Genomic DNA, 15,282 nt, shown 5'->3' on the forward strand with positions numbered 1-15,282 from the left:
ATAAGATATGCTCATAGCTGGTGAGTAATTAAAGTTAAGTTAGAAGTGTTTTGTAAGATAATTAAATACTTTGTTGATGAAGAGGCAAGTCTCACCTGTGTGCTGAAAGAGGAACGACGTTGGGGTGTCATTTCAACAGCGAGCTGAGGTGAAGTGCTCACATCAGTCTGTAGCTTGGAGGGAGTTGCTGAGGAAATCAAACAGATACAAGCGTTTTCAAACATGCACAAAATCAGGAAAACCCAATAGAACAGCACACTTTTGGTTTTAATCAGGGCTTGACTTTAACACCAAACGCGGGTGGATTTCAGCAGTGATGTGTAACAGTCACACCCACTAGCCACTTTAACGGGTTGAATTTTAAATACATTTCAATTGTAGTCTACTCAAAAGGCATCTGAAATAACTAGAGGCTAAAATTTGTGAACAAACTTTGATGTTGGCTTGAGAAGCCTGAACCTTGAACCGGGACTCGAACTCGCATCGCCTGAAGCACAGCTGCGGGATATGTCAGAGCACTATGACATAACAGCTAATTTTCATCAGATAAATGTCTATGGTTCATTATATTTCGTACAGATTTCTCCTTGTCCTAAATCAGATGCAGTTAAAGTAGCACAGTGAGATTACATTTATTTGAATGCATTAGTGAGAGACGACTGCGTGTGAATCAATATTACCTGTCTGCACAGTGTTTCTCTACTAACAGTGAAGCTGTGGGTTTTCATTAGTGTTGTCACGATACCAGAATTTCTAACTTCGATACGATACCTTGAAAAATATCGATATTCGATACCATTTTCGATACCACAGAGAAAAAAACTGCCACAATATTAAGGGGGTCTTTTTTTTATTTAAAGCTAAATATTACAAGTCTAGAACATGACAATGAGGTATATTTTACATGAACAAAAATGTCCTGAGTTCTATCTGTTAATATTTTTTCATTGGACCAGAGCTAACATGATCCGTTGTGTTTTTATTACCTACTGTTATCAAAGATTAAAATATACTGTAACAAATGCATTGTTCATCGGTCATAAATGCTGGTTAATACATTAACTTAATTTGATGAACAGATTTAAACGCAAACGTGTGTGCATCACACGCGGAAACAATGCTCACTGGATCAGCATCTAGTCAAGTTACCTTTATTTATATATTGCTTTTAATAATACAGATTGTGTCGAAGCACTTAACTGTATCAAATTGGAGGATAGAGTGTCAGTAATGTATAATAATAAGGTTAAACATTCAATTTTCAGTTAAAGGCATTTCATTATTGAATTCAGAGATGCCATTGTCTAGCTCAGTTTAGTTTAATTAGTATATGTGTAATCAAATTGATGATAATCGCTAATGAAGGCAAATTGCAGAATTAAATAATAATTTTTGAATAAAGTTAAACAGACACAAGTTAATTTACATCTGACCACAGTTACAATATTTACTTGTCTACGATTCCTCAGTCAGATTATGTTAACTTTAAGAATTACAGTGAAAAACGAAACACAGACTCATATCAACAACAATACTAGGCCATCTTGGTTAATGTTTCAGAAAAGTTAAAATGAGAAGAGTTACAGTGTTTTAGGATGTTTTTAGCAGTGGTGCAGGTCTGTCCAAAAAACAAACACCCCTGATGCTGAGCATATGCTGCTAAATGGTACCCCTGGAGCCAATTCCTTAAGTCTGTTTTCATCTATAAAATAATTTTACAAAATGAGTGATGAGAGGGATATTGATAGTCAAACAATCTTTTGGGTGCCCGCAGCCCGCTCGCAGTGTGAAGCGCGTGTCCGCGCTATTCTCCGACATGCCCGCTCGCGGTGTGTAGCGCGTGTCCTGTCCACGCCATTCTCCGACTCCGACATGCCCGCTCGCGGTGTTCTTTATCAATCAACCAAAGCCGGTCGCGGGGACGCCGCACTCGCCATCTTTCCATTCACTTTTGCTATTTAACCAGAGCGAATGAGACGAGTGCGTCACGTGTGGTGTTTGTCAACGCGCCTTTGGAGAGAAGTGAAAGTGACTGCTCGGCTAGTATTGGTGTATCGATACTTCGGGAAATTAGTATTGGTACCGTTCAGATATTTCAGTATCGATATTTATCGAAATATCGATATTTTTGACAACACTAGTTTTCATTACTTCAAAAACAGAAAGAAATGCTATAACTTTTCAGTTTATCATACATTTTATTGATACTGTAAATCACAGGACAGCATTGACAAATTTCTGTGCGAGTGTGATCTGTACAAGACGTGCGAGCTACTGTCTGTATGTTTGTGTGCGTGTGTGCTACAAAGTAGCAGCGCATTAGTTTAGAACAGTGATTAACTTAGGAGTATAATAAACTGCTTAAACGTGCATTCACCGGATCAATATTGAGTAGGCTACACAGATGGTACAAACAAACATTACTTTGTGGAGCGCTTGGAATACGCATTTAATTGTCATTTTAACTGGACAAAGATTTCTTATCCTGTGCCCCCCTCAATAGGACAGCATTAGTATCACAGCCAATGTAAGTCTATGGGATTCCTTGTAAAGGGGGTCTGTAGAGTGAAGGAGGTGTGTGTACACTAGGGATGCACCGATACCAAAAATTCTGAGTATCGACCAATACCAGTGCAGTTTTAAAAAAAAAAATCAAGTAGAATTTCTATAACTCTGTGTTGAACTGATAATCACTCTTTTGTGTGTTAAAGACAAAGCGCTTATGCGCATCCCGTGCACAGAATGATGCTCTTGAAGCAACATGGAGTCACAACGCGCAGCACTTCGAGTCCGCATTGAAAAGTTCAAAGCACAAAGGAAAGACATATTGATGCATAGTGTATTATACAGTATCTATGTATGAAATAGTTTATTGAGCCTTTTCTTTCAAAAGTTTTAATTTTCAGTTACTGTGAACGTCAAGAACATTTATAGTGCTCTCTACTCTAGTGTTGTGATCTACAAAACCCTAAAATCTAAAAAAAAAAATTAGAAAGGTACAGCAATAAAGTCCAGCAAGATAAAGTTGTTTTATGTGAACCCATCGCCCTTTATCTACAGATCAAGTACAATAATAGTAACACTGAATTATCTTGGAGAGTTTCGTGTTGACTGAGCGCGATGCGCTGTTTGAATGCTTAATGGAGAATGACTGACAGCAACCGCGGAGGGAAAAGTTTATGTGAACTTGAATTTAACGACTTAAACATTCATTACAACCTCACATTATACTATAGAATGACTTCAGAACACTTATAACAATAAGACGGAATAGTATACGCACAATATCGGATTTGGATCTGGATCGGTCTCGTCTGACCGACACCCGATCCGGCAAAGATTGGCAGAATCGGAGCCGATACCATCCCTAGTGTACAATGGTCATTTACATTTAAAAGGGTTGTAAATCTAGCTCAAGTACATTTTAGCATGCCATTGTCAACTTTAATCATATACAATTTCCCAACTACAAAATTTTGGCCAATAAAAATGACCTAAATGCCGCACGCTAATAACTTTTGAAAACCTCTAGACACAGTGGCTGGTGAGCAAAAAAAGTTAATGCCAAGCTCCAGATTTAATGCTTACAGGTGCAGGTGTTGTCAGAGACTGCAGTGTGTGCGGACTTGCGGGAGCTCCTTGAGGAGGTGGAGGGTGAGCAGCTGTTACTGAAACGCTCCAGCACCTCCTTCAGACGGGAGGTGTTCAACTGCGATTCACGGCCAGAAATCTGAGACAGATGCAGAGAGAGAGAGGAAAATCTTGACTAAAATATAAATACTTGTATATTTATGTCTTTGAAAGTCTCTTATGATCACCCAGGTGGAATTCATTTGATCAAAATAAAGTTAAAACATGCTCAAGAAACTTTTATAATTATCATCAATGTTGAAAACAGTTGTGCTGCTTTATATTTTTGTGGACATTTTCAGGATTCTTTGATGAATACAATGTTCAAAAGAACAAATAACTGACTTTACTTTTGATCAATTTAATGCATGCTTGCTCATAAATAAATTTATACTTCATTTTAATTAATTAAAACTTTTGAAAAATAGGGTATATAATAAAGATTCCTTTTTATAATATCATTTATTGCAAATGAGACACACATGAATGTTAATCATTCAAGAAGCAGCCACAGTTAACCGCCATTGCGAAAACCTCAAAATGATTAATGGCCTGGTCATTTACACTAATGTTGTGTAAAATACTTAATCACAATCTGCCTAAGATAAGCCGTTTAAAAAGCATGTCCATTATACCACATTAATGGACTATTTCAGAGAGGTTTCTGTATCAAGCATCTCACCTTGTCTCCAGTCAGCTCAGGGGGAGACTCCTCTATACCAATCTCTCTTCTCCGCTCCGCTCGCACCTCGGCATAACTATAGACAAAAAGAACTGAGAATAAGAGCAGAACTGCAGTAAAGAGTGTAAAAAAGAAAAGAGGTTCAACTCCAGCCCCAAAAACGTGCTGATCTTGAACAGAGCTGGGTAGCGGAGAAATGCTGTCACTGTCTATGGCAGTCTCATTGAGCAGTGTAATAATGTTGCACAACATTGCTCTTTTTATTTAAATATGTAAAACTGTACATGCGAGAGCACGAATGACTCAACGGCTTCAGTTTCAATATATCACCAAAAAGGACATAAGAGTACTGGGAGTTTATGCGAGCTGCCGGTATGCTAGAATCACTCCCGGTACTGTGAACAGGAAAACAGAAGTGCCACATTGCCTGCATTATAAACACCTTAATGCACAATGTTTGATTTTAGACTGGTTATAGTCAGGGGAACAACACATATCTGCATTACGTCACCGTCCGTTCCTCAAGTCTGTGGAAACACATGGCTGGTTTGCAACAGGCTCTAGTTTGCCAGGCTGAGAACAGGCTCTGGCTCCAGAACGCAAACCATTCTGGTGGAAAAGGGGTATGTGGGTATCTGGTTGGATGGTGTAGACATTTATGTGCCTCTGCGTACCTCACAACAGTGTGCGTGCACACAATGAACTCTGGTCGTGAATTCCACTGGTGATATGTGATGTAGTAGTTAGTCTGGAGCCAAATCCATTGCTGCCCTTTAGTTAAAAAGCGATAATAGCACGATTTCCCTTTTCCAAACTGCATTACTGCAAGCAGACAAATAAAGAGAAAGACAAAGAATATGGTACCTAATGAAAGTCTCAAATGTATTTTTGTGCATGTTATACTCACAATGCTCATGGCATTTGGCCAGCGAATGCAGGTCATCTACATGATAATAGTCATAGCCTGACGTTCCCAAAACCTCAAATGGCATATAGCCAATGATAGGTGGTGCTCTGTAACACATGGACATACACAGATCTCATTGAAGAAAAAACTGGACGATGAGTTACAAACATGGAGAAAGTGATATTGTGAGTAAGTGTGAAAACCTGTGATCTAATAGGAGGAATTTCCACTCCAGACTATGTCGAGATGTGAATTCCTCATAGGGCTCCTCCACCATGCACATCTCCTGGACACAATCAATTGTGTCAATATTAGGGTGTTTACACCAGTAATATCTTATTACGATGCATGACTATGGTTATCTGCTTTCAGAGAGAGCATTTGTAAATGCAAAATCTCTGGATTTTATGATGATTATCTGCTCACTTTGATGAATTGGGGTTTGGTGAGCCTCACAGTAGCAATAAAACAGACTGGATCATCGAAGGCCGGCTGCAAAGAACGCTGCAAAACCCCCTCAAGGCCATTCCGGGTTACATTAGGCACTGAGAATAAAGAAGAATAGAAGAGGAATAAAGTGGAGATTTGTGTTAAGGGAAATTGTCAGTACAAACGTGTTGTGGGCAGTAATGAAAGCAGTTAACATATGGTTTCGTATTCAGTGAGTCTAGATCAAGAGGAAAAACAAACACTCACTGTTGGCAAGTGACTTAAAGTTGCCAATAAACTTGACATATTCATATACAGGCTGTTTCGTGGGAACCACAGATCCTCTGAGGATGTGACAACAAAACTCCATCTGGTTCTTGGCTAAGAAAAACAAACACACAAACAAACCAAAAAACACTTTAGGTGCATGACAATCTAAATTGAGATCACTGAGTTACAGTGAAAATAGGCAGAGGTAGATCACATTTGCACAGAGTATTTTAAAAATACCACAGCAGAACAGATATCTGGAAGTGCTGCAGGTTGGACACTCACACTTGTGGTAATCAGAGTTGAGTTTCTCAATATCTGGGTGTGAGGCAAGCGCTTTATACACTTCTTCATGCTCCCCCAATGGAAGAAAGTTCAAAAGGTTCTGATCCACCAGGTCCGACTGAAACAAATACGATTATATATTAGAGGTCGACCGATAGTGGATTTTACCAATACCGATATTTAGGTTTGACCGTAAATTCCGATAACCCATAATTCAACAGATATTTTTTTTAAATGGATACTGGATTAAAAACAAACATAACACTCCAAGTAAAACGGTGCTGAACTGAAATGTGCTAAATTAAATAAATATATAAATATGAATATATTAAAATGAGAAGTTCTACAGAACGAATTCTATTCAGAAAATGATTTAAACATTAAAATATTACAGGTTTCGTTAGCTATAACCTAGAAACATAGGTAAATTTCATAGGTAACACTTTGCAAGTCCCATTTGTTAACAAGGATGTATTAACTAGCTTTCATGAACTATGCATTATGCAATATACAATATACGTTTTACTGCATGTATTAATATGAGCAATACAATTGTACCTTTATCATTCAGTTAGTTCATAGTACATTAACTAAGGTAATAACAGATAGAATAAGAATTAAAACTCAATTTCAAATGCATTAGTAAATGTTGAAATCAACAAACTAACAATGAATAATACTTCTATAACTTTTATTAACCTTAACCATTTCATATAATTCCAAAGAGTCATGCTTAAAGATGGCCATTTAAATTTAATAAAGACCTATATTACGTATATACGTATATAGCCTATGTATAGTCTCTCACTTTATTTGCTTCTATTTTAGAACACTTGATTATCAATTCAAAATAAGATGCATTTTAGTGATAAAAAAAGAACTTAAATCGAATGTTTTTCTGATTTGTTTATGTTTTTGTCGGCTGCATGAACATATCAATATTGAGAAAGCAATCACGTCACTAGCTTTAAATATGCAACTTTGTCGGCTAATGAATGCATAAAAGTGAATGCACTAATGTATATAATGAATAAACTAATGCAAATAGATGGTACAAATTGCACCATAAAACATTTGGGTCAGGTCTTTGTGTGTTTTGGTCACATTGTTTTAACCGCTTGAGGTACTAATGGTACCTCACAGTCTCTACAGCAAACTGCTCTTATTACTATGTTGCAGCTAGTCAACAAATTAATTACTTTATAATGATATGGCAATATGTACTTTAGTGTTCTGTATTCATACCGTTTCGCTGTCGGTGTTTTAAATGCACGTCTGAAGTGTCAGCGCTCTCAGTATGTGTGATCTCCGTGCTGCGCGCAGCCTCACGTGTTAACGTAAACAACTCAACCAGTGATAGTTTGTTATTTGTCCTCTAGAGGCCGCTCTCGCTCTGTATAATGCAAGCAGTCTCTTCTCAACGCTCTCGTACTGACATTGCACCTTCACAGTCGCTCCAGCAACGGACACAACCTGGAAAAACGATCGGTGTGGATTTTTGCCAATAACGATAGTTCCACCCATCAATTATCGGCACCGATATAGCTGCAAAACCGATGAATCAGTCGACCTCCATTATATATGAACATATGACTGATACAAAAATCTAACAATTCCAGGACAATATTTAAATAGACTTCACACAACTAAACACACACACATACTCTCTCACTTACAGGCAGATGCTCAAGCAGAGAGGTTACACCTTCCGAGACGTAAATTATGTTGCCGTCTGTCAGCATCACCAGGAAAAATCCATCCAGCGCCTTAAAAAAAAAAAAGAAGCACACTACTTAAGACAGCTCCAAATCTAAACTACAAATTTAAACTAGAAGTGATATATAAAAAATGGTAAATATTAAACATGAATGAGAATGCACTCATATTCTATTAGTGGAACTATCTTTCACATCAGGGCAAAACAAAGAACACAAACACACATTTTTCCCAAAGCAGGGTCTCACCTCTAGCATCAGCTGTGTAAACTCCTCATTGCTAAGAAATGGGGGTTTCCAATCCTGCTTGATCTCACTCGACTCAGATTGTGCAGCATTTTCTGTATGTGAACACAAACACTTCCTTGTAACCAGTTTTACTAGGATATGTACGTCTAAGTTGATTGAAGACTACGCAACCTTTAAAAAGATTTGGGTCGGAAATATTTTAAATGAAAATTTTTCTCGCCAAAGTTGCATTTTATCAATGAAAAATACAGTAAAACAGTAATATAGCTAAATATTATTACAATGGCAAAGATACATTTTCAGCAGCCATTACTCAATTTTTAATTTAGACAATCCTTCAGAAATCATTCTATTATGCTGATTTGCTGCTTAAGAAAAATTCTGTTGGGTTCCCTTTCGAGAGGTCTCTCGTATTGCGCAAGTAGCTTACGCTAAAGGAAAACTCTTTTTCTCGTGAATATTGAAGCCAAATTTTTAAAATGCAGTGCCGCTGTACAGCAAACATACAGCTGAGCGCCTTAGCTTGCTCATTGGCTGTGCTGCGGCAACTGCACGAACCTATGGCAAGTCGGCTAGGATGCGTGAACCAATCAGGACGCTTCGAGCCCGTGTGCGCGTCAGAGCCCGCCAGAATGGCCGTGGCTTATAGCTATATAAGCCCCAATTTTGCCATAGAATTCAGATTTAATCTCCTTCAAGTTTTCACCCCCTGACCTCTGGATGAGAAGCCTTGGCGCCGTCGAAAAGCCTTCAGCGGAACTTCTGGCCACCTTCGCCCACGACGACCCCGCACCTCCTGCTCCACCGTTTCCTCTGATCGAGCTGCGCAAGAAAAAGCGGCGCACACAGACGACGCCAGAGCGGATGAACACGAGTATGCACACGCCGGCCCAGTCCCTGTGTGCCTCGCTCTCTCCCAGAGAAACGCCCTCGCCGGTCCTGTTTACTCAGCGTTTCCTTCCCTCAAAGAGGCGGTGGCCGCACACCTTTGTTCACCCACCGCTGTGGGATGGAAAGCTAAGGCGTTGAAGCCTTGCAGCACCACTTCAGCTCTTGCTGGCCGAGCCTATGCCTCCGCTGGCCAAACTGCGTCGGTGCATCACACCATGGCTGTCCTCAAGGTTTATCAGGCCAAACTTCTGGACCTGAACTGGAAGCTTTTATACCCCTTTTCCACCAAAAAAGAACGGGTTCGGAACTGGTGCTGGTTCAAAGTTGGTTCGGAGTTGGTTCAACTTGCGAACCTCCTCAGAACCTGTTTGTTTTTCCACTTCTAGAGCGCCCAACGAACGACGTCGTTACGTCACTGTGTACGTCGCTTTACGTCTCAGCTAGAAACGCTTGCAAGTACAACATTACTTTGGGATTATCTCTAACTCGTGAACCAAGAAGGCTTTAAAAACAATTGAAATATGTAAGTCTTTTAATCTTTTCCTTTGATATGTAATCGTTTCTGATTAGTTATGTACACCTGCCTTGTCTTTTTTTTCTCTCCGTTTATTTGTTCTATTTTGTGACTGTTTTCTTCTTTGCTTACATAATGTTTTCAATCAATTTTTTTTAAAAAAAGCTAGAAACGCTTGCGCCAACTTCAAGCATAACAATTACAATGGCGGACTACATCGTGTTTCTGCAAATGTTTCTCCTGGCTTTGCGGTCAGAAAAGATGTTTAGGACACATCTAAACCCGCCCCCAGCCCCCGACGTAAGCATGACGTGGTAAAAGAACGGTTCTCTGGTTCTAGTCCAGCAAAGAGTTGGTGCCGCTTTGGAACCAGTTTTCCTGGCCGAGAACCGGTTCTTTGGCTGTCGAAACACAAAGAACTGGTTCGCGCGCAGGCACCGGCTCCGAACCGGCTCTCAAAACGCTTTGGTGGAAAAGGGGTATTAGAGACCTGCACAGCACCACAGACGAGGCTCAGAAAGCATCGCAGGCTATGCGTCACTTCCTCTATAAACGATCCAGCTCTGCTTCGGGCCGCCACAAGAGGGCGCCGCCGGTCTCCCAGTCCCGCCCAGCGACTGAGGTCCGCTACCGCTCTCGCTCAACGAAGCGTTCCCAGAGCAACGGGGACCCTGACCCAAGATTGTGTTGGACCTGGAGCATCGGAAGCCTTCCTAGCCACGGTGACAGGAAGGAAAAGAGAGTGTTTGAGTCCCGCCGAGGCCGGAACAACCTCCAAAAAGCTTTTCACACATCTCAGAGTCCCCTCTTTAGTTCAGGCAGCTGGGAATGTCAATATTGCAGTAAACGAGTCTGTTATAAAACATGCACACCTGTAAACAAACGCTGTTTTTACAGGGACCAAAATAAAGCACGAAAAGAGATCTTTCTGTCTGTAATAAATAGGGATGGGACGGTATGAAAATTTCATATCACGATTATAGTGACCGAAATAGATTATCAATATTATCACGGTTTTGTTAAAACAAGATGAAAGTGTTAAAAAAGAACTGATGCTCACACTGAAAACATTTCAACAAGTTTTATATTTGAGAATCAACAAACAACAAATAAAACTAGCAGCTCTTTGCACTTTTTAAAGCAAGATTCTATTCTGTGGCATTTCCTTCCTTATAATGACCGTCGTCAATAGCAACGCATTATAACTCAGCCCACATCCATGTATATCACAACGGACGCGCTCTCATTTCATTCAAATACAACTTGTCATCCTGCGTCTCTGTTTTTGATTGTATTAAAAATGAAATCAGAGTTTATTTATTGTTTACAGAACTTGATAATATTGTTGTGATCATCTTGTCTGGACGAGTTTTTTACGCTGTACAAAATGGATTTAACAGGTAAGAATCGAGACATTCATCTCTATTCAATATGTCCCCGTAATTATGTGGTAAAAAAAAAAAATCGGTGTTATAAGTGTACAATGAATATACATTATTATCTCTTAAATGTCACTCTTAATAGTCTTGATTGAACTTGTTCGTTCGTCTTTGGCTCAAAGCCACTTATTGCTGCAAACTTTTCTTCGTGGAAGCTACAAGTTTATCTCAAGTGAGTGAGATAAAATATTTAAACTCAAAACAACATTGTGTGCCCAATTATTTCCCAGACGTAGTTTTAGTATTGAGATCAAAGTTAACTTGCCTTGCGTTCGCTACAACAGTGGATGATGGTCACACAGGACGGCTCGGCAGATTTTAAGTGTTTACCCCTATTGCAGCGACTTTTTTTGTGCATGTTCTGCAGAGAGAGTGACCATCCTCGATTAAGTTTCCCTCAGGATTTTTGTAAATGCCAAAATATGACCCCACCTCAGATTTGGTCCTATTAAAAGGCTGAAAAATCTCCCGAACACGGTCACCGCCTTCCGCCATTCCTTCTCGAATAAAAAGAAAAACCCCAACATTGCGCCTGCGTCAGACAGTTGCTGGCTGGACAGGATTTATAGAGAGTTATTAAAATCGCGATAATCAAACACGGTTTTAATGATAATTGAATTTAACGATATTACTAACCGTCAGTACAGTTTATCGTGATTTATAGTGAAACCGGTAATCGTCCAATCCCTAGTAATAAATGTAGGCTGTGTGCCCACTATAAAGTACGCACCCCTGCACATAAGCACTGTCCCCACAGTATCAGTTTTCCCTCCTGCTCACGCTGGAGATGTAATAAATGTGGATGGTGTGCCCACTATGAAGTATGCTCCCCTACACATAAACAATGTTCCCACAGTGTCAGTTTTCCCCCAGCTCGCGCTGGAAATGTAATGAATGTAGGTCGTGTGCCCACTAGGAAGTACGCACCGCTGCACGCAAGCACTGTTCACACAGTATCACAAAACAACTGGGCGGCCGGGTCCCTATCACAAAGCGGCCCATCCCCAGACTTTATTTAACCCCTAGCTATGTGGGCCAGTGTTGCGAGTGCAAGTGTTGCACTACCTCGACTATTGGCTGGTTATAGCCCAATCGGAGGCGCAGTTAATAACTCACAGATCCTGGCTCCTCAGCCATCTAGAATGCCTAGGTCTCAGGATCAATGCTTCAAAAAACGCTACCAGCCAGAGTATACCATTTCTGGGAACAGCGAGTGGGTGATTTGCAAGGACTCTCAGTAAGCGCTTCCTGCCTTGAATTCGGGCCCAATGACTTCAGATTCATCCTTAAGCCAATCCTTATGTTCCTAAAGTGCTCTCGACTCCGTTCAGAGAGCAGGTCATTTCGCTGTCAGCTCTTCCTTCATCAGAAGGCGAAAGAGACGCGAACCTACTCTGCCCTGTGAGGGCTCTCAGAGTCTGTTTGGAGCGTTCTGCCCCCTTCAGGCAGTCAGAACAGCTCTTCGTATGTTTCGGAGGCCGCACCAGAGGTTTTGCGGTCACGAAGCAAAGACTGTCAAGCTGAATAGTTGATGCTATCTCGCTGGCTTATGAGTCTAAGGGCCTGCGTTGTCCCATAGACATCAAAGCTCATTCCAGGATAGGCACGGTCGAGTGGAATTACAATTGAAGATATTTGTGCGGCGGCAGGCTGGGCCTCACGTCCAGATTTATGTGGTTTTATAATATTGAAGTTCACGCTTTGCAAGCGAGGGTTCTTTTTTGTATGAATAAAGTGTTAAGCACATTTGCACAATTATAAGGCCCGACGTCTGTCTGGTCCTGGGTAAACATGAACTACGGTTCTATAAACCATATAAGAAGGAGAATGGCCCTTTATAAGGCCCATTCCTATTCTTTTCCTATATGTGGCTCATTACTGATCTGGCCGATATTAGGACTCATAACTTTACTCTTTACTCTACTCTTCGGGCGCTTGGCCCTAGGCTATAGTATGGGGCAATGTTTTTTTAAAGCACGCACTACGTTTTGAAAGGGGTTCCCATAGCGTAAGCTACTTACGCAATACGTGAGACCTCACGAAAGGGAACGTCTCGGTTACTAACGTAACCTCGGTTCCCTGAGAGTAGGGAACGAGTATTCCGCAACTCGCCATGCTACTGTGCTTTGATGAGGGGATCGCTTCAGTCAATTTAACCTGAATGGCGAAATGGGGTTTTTTATAGCTATAAGCCACGCCCATTCTGACAGGCTCTGACGCACGAGGGCGCGAATCGTCCTGATTGGTTCGCCAGCCTAGCCGACTCCCCATAGGTTTGTGCAGTTGCTGCAGCACAGCCAATGAGCAAGCTAAGGTTCTCAGCTGTATGTCTGCTGTACAGCTGCACTGCGTTTTAAAAATGTGGCTTCAATATTCACGAGAAAAGGAGTTCTCTCATAGCATAAGCTACTTATGAAATACTCGTTCCCTACTCTCAGGGAAACGAGGTTACGTCAGTAACCGAGACGTTTTTGTGGAAACACTGATTTTCTTTCAGGATGCTTTATTTGAAAAGAACAGCATATTTGAAATAAAAATCTTTTGTAAAATAATAAAATGTATTAAATTGACCAATTTAATGCACCCTTGCTGAATAAAAGTATTAATTTCTAAAAAAATAAAATAAAATAAAAATAAAAAAAATCGCACTGACCCCAAAATTTTTAAAGGTAGTGTATTAGTGTTTTTCATTACAGTTCTAGGTGGAATTCTAGTATAGCAAAATAGCTTTAGCGAACTATATATTATGTACTAAATAATAAAAAGTAAAGCGCTTCCTACAGTAAGTTATGCCTTTTTGTCAAATTTCCATTGAATATAATTTCCATTTTATTTGCACAATAGATAGAGCAGTGGTGCAGAAAACACTATAGTAGTATGCAGCTTTGTTGTCACAGGACCTTATTACACTGCATATTGTTATTATTATTATTCACGATTAAAGTCCAGTTATCACAAAAATTAAAAAGAATATTTAACTGTAGTGTGGAAGATGTTAAAAATCAGTGGTGATATAACTGTGAATCTAGAATGGAAGGTTAAAGGGGAACTTGGCAACTATTTCAAACTAATAAAACCGTTTAGAAATCATTTGGATGGTTAAATAACCAGTTTCAGTGAAAATGGTAACTTTCCCCGCTCCCCTTAGTGTTCCCAGGTGGAAAACCAAACTTGCAACATGGGGACTAACGTCCTGGAAAGTTGGAAATAGGAAGTCTTGTGAGAAGTGAGAACCACAGACTGTTTAACGGCAATTCGACATTAACACACGCCTCCCTCAATGTGTATACATGTATTACCCACCTCGGTAGACATAGCTCCACACGATTAATTTGTCCTGCTCCGATAATAACAAATGCACATAAGCAACGGTAGAAAAGGGGGGGGAGGGTGCCGCAAGTGAGTTTTTTTTTACGAGAGTTTTGTGAAATATACGCCCCACAGCTGTAGCGGGAGCTCGTTGATAAAACATGCGACAACAAAAGTGAAAATCAGCGGAGAAACTGCTAGAGTTGCCAAGTTCCCCTTTGGGATTCTGTGCAGTATGATCTGTTTTATACTGAACCCTTTTGGCATTTTTGTAGGTCATCCAAGTATTCCATGCATACAGAACATTTGCATAAAGCTCACAACACACAATCTTCAGAAATTGAATGAATAGTATAGTAGTAGAATTGTATTGATTATTAATTAATCAATTAATTATGAATAAATTATGGCTGTGATAAACGTGATAAAGCATTCCACTTAGATGTAAATCAAATGGCATTATGTATTTGTCTATTTTTTAGTTGTTGTTTTTTTGCAGCAGTTGAACACTATAACCGATTACACACACATCTGTAATGCGCATGTCAAAACAATAACACAGATCTGTAATAAGTCCAGAGCACTGCAAACAACAAATCCCCATGTTGTTCTGTCTAGAACTTGAATTCCTTTTTTTTGCCTCACCTTTTTGCTTGCACAGGTAGTCTATGCTTTTCTGCAATATTGTAGATTTGTCCATCTTGCGTGTGATTCCAGGCAACATGGTGCCAAGTTCTTTAATGAGAACATTGAACTGGTCTCGCCTTTTCTTCTCTGACTTATTTCTCGAAACTCTGTGACAGTAGAGATATAATAAAGATAATAAAGCAACAAAGCATAAGACAAGGCTGTGAAATGGTTAAGAACCACCCAACCCAGTAAAAAATGATTCACTTCAGACTAGAGATGATGATTAATTATCAATCGATTAAGCAAGGTCATCATTAGTGCGCGTAGTTTTG

At 40.0% G+C, this 15,282-nt stretch overlaps 1 protein-coding gene across 3 annotated transcripts in view; it reads right to left on the reverse strand.

The window, feature by feature from the left end:
• clockb (clock circadian regulator b) overlaps positions 1-15,282 on the reverse strand; it is a 29,066-nt gene that overhangs the window by 7,881 nt on the left and 5,903 nt on the right. For all 3 annotated transcript variants that reach the window (XM_077204678.1, XM_077204697.1, XM_077204688.1), the window contains exons 4-15: positions 14,966-15,114; positions 8,168-8,259; positions 7,880-7,969; positions 6,204-6,321; positions 5,916-6,029; positions 5,646-5,764; positions 5,423-5,505; positions 5,220-5,326; positions 4,987-5,134; positions 4,313-4,388; positions 3,589-3,730; positions 96-187 (exon numbers count right to left, since the gene is read on the reverse strand). In XM_077204678.1, coding sequence (XP_077060793.1) covers positions 96-187; positions 3,589-3,730; positions 4,313-4,388; positions 4,987-5,134; positions 5,220-5,326; positions 5,423-5,505; positions 5,646-5,764; positions 5,916-6,029; positions 6,204-6,321; positions 7,880-7,969; positions 8,168-8,259; positions 14,966-15,114 — 1,330 coding nt within the window. The remainder of the gene's footprint in view (positions 1-95; positions 188-3,588; positions 3,731-4,312; positions 4,389-4,986; positions 5,135-5,219; positions 5,327-5,422; positions 5,506-5,645; positions 5,765-5,915; positions 6,030-6,203; positions 6,322-7,879; positions 7,970-8,167; positions 8,260-14,965; positions 15,115-15,282) is intronic.

The sequence above is a fragment of the Siphateles boraxobius genome, unplaced genomic scaffold, assembly GCF_051911475.1.
Source record: "Siphateles boraxobius isolate OS27281-9 unplaced genomic scaffold, OSU_SipBor_1 119, whole genome shotgun sequence".
NCBI lineage: Eukaryota > Metazoa > Chordata > Actinopteri > Cypriniformes > Leuciscidae > Siphateles > Siphateles boraxobius.